This window comes from Triticum aestivum, chromosome 7A (assembly GCF_018294505.1).
Source record: "Triticum aestivum cultivar Chinese Spring chromosome 7A, IWGSC CS RefSeq v2.1, whole genome shotgun sequence".
Lineage (NCBI taxonomy): Eukaryota > Viridiplantae > Streptophyta > Magnoliopsida > Poales > Poaceae > Triticum > Triticum aestivum.
The window spans coordinates 465,389,812-465,393,199 of NC_057812.1; the positions used below are offsets into that span (position 1 = coordinate 465,389,812).

Here is a 3,388-nt window from a genome sequence, read left to right on the forward strand (position 1 = left end):
TACTGTTAATTGGTTTGAGGAGCCATTGAATGAAATTGAACCCTTCCTCTTAAACAATGTATCAGTTATTTCGATTGAATAAAGTTAGTATGTTTAAAAAAAAACCAACCGCAAGTTTGTGGGTCCGGACTGGGTCAATCTAAAACTCAACGTATCGCTTCTGCAACATACAGAAGGAGGAAAGGGAAGCAAATGACATACCGAAGGATGGCAAAGGCGTCGATAGCTCATTGCTTACTGCGTTTTCCCGTCAAAAAAAGTGTAGCTCTCACAATTACCTCTATAATCTTGTACTCCCTCCGTTCCTAAATACTTGTCTTTCTAGTCATTTCAACAAGTGACTACATACGGAGCAAAATGAGTGAATCTACACTCTAAAATATGTCTATATACATCCGTATGTAGTAGTCATTTGAAATGTTTAGAAAGACAAATATTTAGGAACGGAGGGAGTAGTTGCGAGTGAAACATAGATCGGTACCAGTAGTTTCATAGGAGAAATATTTCCATACATGGCCAATAATACTACAAACATGGAGGTTTATAAGCTTTCTACAGATTTTTTTTTCCTGACGTTCGCAACTCCACTCTCTTTCTCTTTATATACAGATAAACGATGCCTTGAATGAATCAACAATGATGCAAAAGAGGTGAAAATGACAAGAAAATGACATTATGCGAACAAACAAGTCTCGATTTCTTCCAAACGCACGCACAACATGTGAAAACCGCGCAAAATCTGACAAGAAAATGACAGCAATAGAAATGAAACCCCTCTTGCCTCCCTCTTCCTCCCGGCCGGCAAAAACTTCAGACACCGCCTCTATTTACACACCATCAACAGGGCGGTCTTTCGCTCTTTGGCCGGGTAGAAGAAGAGCAGGGGGATCGACGCCTGATGCACAGGCAGTAACTTGTAAAACTAACATGGTGACGTTCTTCCTGAGTGCCATGCACTGCAACGAATGGTCTTCTTCTCTACTGTGCTGTCCTCGGTCAGGCGGAGGAGGACAACGACAAGCGGCTGGACCATGCCGCCGGCAGGGGCGATGGAGGCTGCTTGCGGTTGCGGGCGTGCGCCGCCTCCAGCTCAGAGGTGAGCATGTCGAACATGACCTGCACGTCCTGGTACCCGCAGGTCTGCACGTCCTCGTGGAGCTTCAGTATCCCGCCGCTGCCTGCATCACAGTGCGCAGATTCAGTTTCAGATAAGCTTTTTTACTTTACTTTTCTCTTCTTTTGAGACAAGTTTCAGACGTGTTCTTGTAAAAAAATCATCTCTAACACAAGGTACATTGACGTCTCAGTTTCAATCAAACAATGCTATACAAAAGTATGTATTGCTATCTAGGCTGATAGCAACAGGAGCTTCTGCTCCATCCCTACTGATGAAAAGTCACCACAATTTACTTCAATCCAACCAAATGGACGGACAGAGACAAATAGGAGGCCTCTCCCATAAGGCCATAAGAGATGGAAAAGGCCTACTGGTCCAGCAGGAAATCCGTACAAGGTATGAGAGATCGATCTGAGTGGTCCTAAAGATTGCAAAAAGGAAAAATCTGATGGATGATCAATGAGGCCCCTTGGTGTTTGGAGCATACGAATTTTCCAACGTGTATGTGCTTCATGTGAAATTCTTGCAAAATCCTATGGTTTGAAACACAGAAAGCCTCCACGAATCCCACACGAATTTAAGCTAGAATCCTGCAAACCATGCCATGCGTAGCTCATCACAGCACGCTATATTGAAATCGAGATCTTGCAGTAGTAAATGTTAGTACTACTGCCGCGGCTACACAACGAGATCCCGGAGATCGAATTTACTGCACTTAATTCCGGAGATAATAGTACTACCTAGCAATACAAGCATTATCTCATGTTCTTTGGTCTGTATGGTGGGGACCTATTTACCGATTTTCTTCTAATAACAGACGGGCTGAACTTTCGGCCTCTTCCCCTCGACAATCCATATCACACCTTGTTCACACCACAATCTATTCAAAATGATGTTTGGTGCAGTATAAAGACGAACAAACCAGCTTACAGAAAGAAGTGAAAATGTAGAATTACAGGTAAATTGTCATGTTTTTCTGTATAGTCGTAAATCTGGACTGTATTGTACTTCTGCCCACCAGATCTTTGTACCGACAGATAAACAAATTTTCCTCTAAAAAGAAAGGCAGATAAACAAATTTTGATTTTCTTCTGAGTGCAGAAATTTCTCATATTTTTTCTCTTTGTATCCCTTTAGGCGAAGAAGCAAATAAGGAATAACCAACACATATCGTTACTAAGACAGAAAGAAAAACAACTTTCCTAGCGACGAACAAATAAAGGGGCCCAAGAAATCAATCATTCCCGTGAAATCGAAATTTGCTGCCAAACATGCATCTAGACGTCCCAACACCTCTAAAAGGCAGGACCAATGACCTGCGTTTTTCCAGACCCACATTTCATCTGTTTATTCTTTCATTTCAGGAACACCGAAGGAAGCAAAATGGAGAGAAAATCTTGGCCATCTAGCGCTTCCAATCAAGAAACCAACCGGAAATCATCACCGTTTTTTTCTAGACGAACATACGCCTGGACAGTGGTTGAGTTGGAGAGGGGTGCGGGGAGGGAGACTGACCGGACTTGCTGCCGCGGAGGAGGCGGCCGGAGACGGCGGCCCACGCACGGCGCGCCCGGAACACGACCTTCTTCCGCCAACACGCCATCGGCGCTGCGGACGTTCTGGCAGTTTTGCAGTGGCGGTTCCGTCGGCGTCGGCGTGGGCGTGGTCGTGGGTGGCTTGGCTACTGCTAAGTGGCCGTTCTTCTCTGCTCTGTGCGCGTGACGCCGGGACGGGGCGGCTTTTATCCCCTCGCGGAGGAGGCGGCTTGGAGCGTTGGCTCCCCTTTTTTTTCTTCTTTTGCTGGTTCGTTTGCGTGTGAGCTATGCGCACGCCGGGTTCCTGGGTACACGCGGTTGCCGCCTACGTGGCAGATCTGATTTGCGTGGCAGGGATTAATCGCGAAATCTACTTTTAATGGCCCTCGCTAGGCGTTATCCGGTTATAATCCCGCAAGCGGATGCGGATCAGCCGTTTGATTAGTTTTATTTCGAAATTATAGGCTTATACAATCGCGGCGCACTAAATCCTCGATGCATGGGGTCATGCCGGCATGTATGGAGCACACCGCAGTGATGCGCTCGGTCCGACTATGCGATGTCAGACGATCTACTACATATTTTGCTCTCTCCTAAGTTTCTATTGTTGTGTTGTGCTAAAAGGCGTCGTTTCTAAAATTTAATCAGTTGTAGAAACTAGTACGTACAATACATTCGAATCTTTTTTAAGTCTACAATGCAAAGTGTGAGCTTCAACCAAATTCAATTGGCTCTA

The 3,388-nt window shown here is 45.2% G+C and overlaps 1 protein-coding gene across 1 annotated transcript; it reads right to left on the reverse strand.

Moving 5' to 3' along the window:
- Nucleotides 1-651: 651 nt before the first annotated feature.
- On the reverse strand, nucleotides 652-2,759 carry LOC123147593 (uncharacterized; the record flags this gene model as incomplete). The annotated part of the gene is given in 2 exon segments (XM_044566855.1): nucleotides 652-1,178; nucleotides 2,633-2,759. Coding segments are annotated over 2 exon segments (270 nt in total). The 3' UTR covers nucleotides 652-996.
- Between the last annotated feature and the right edge of the window lie 629 nt (nucleotides 2,760-3,388).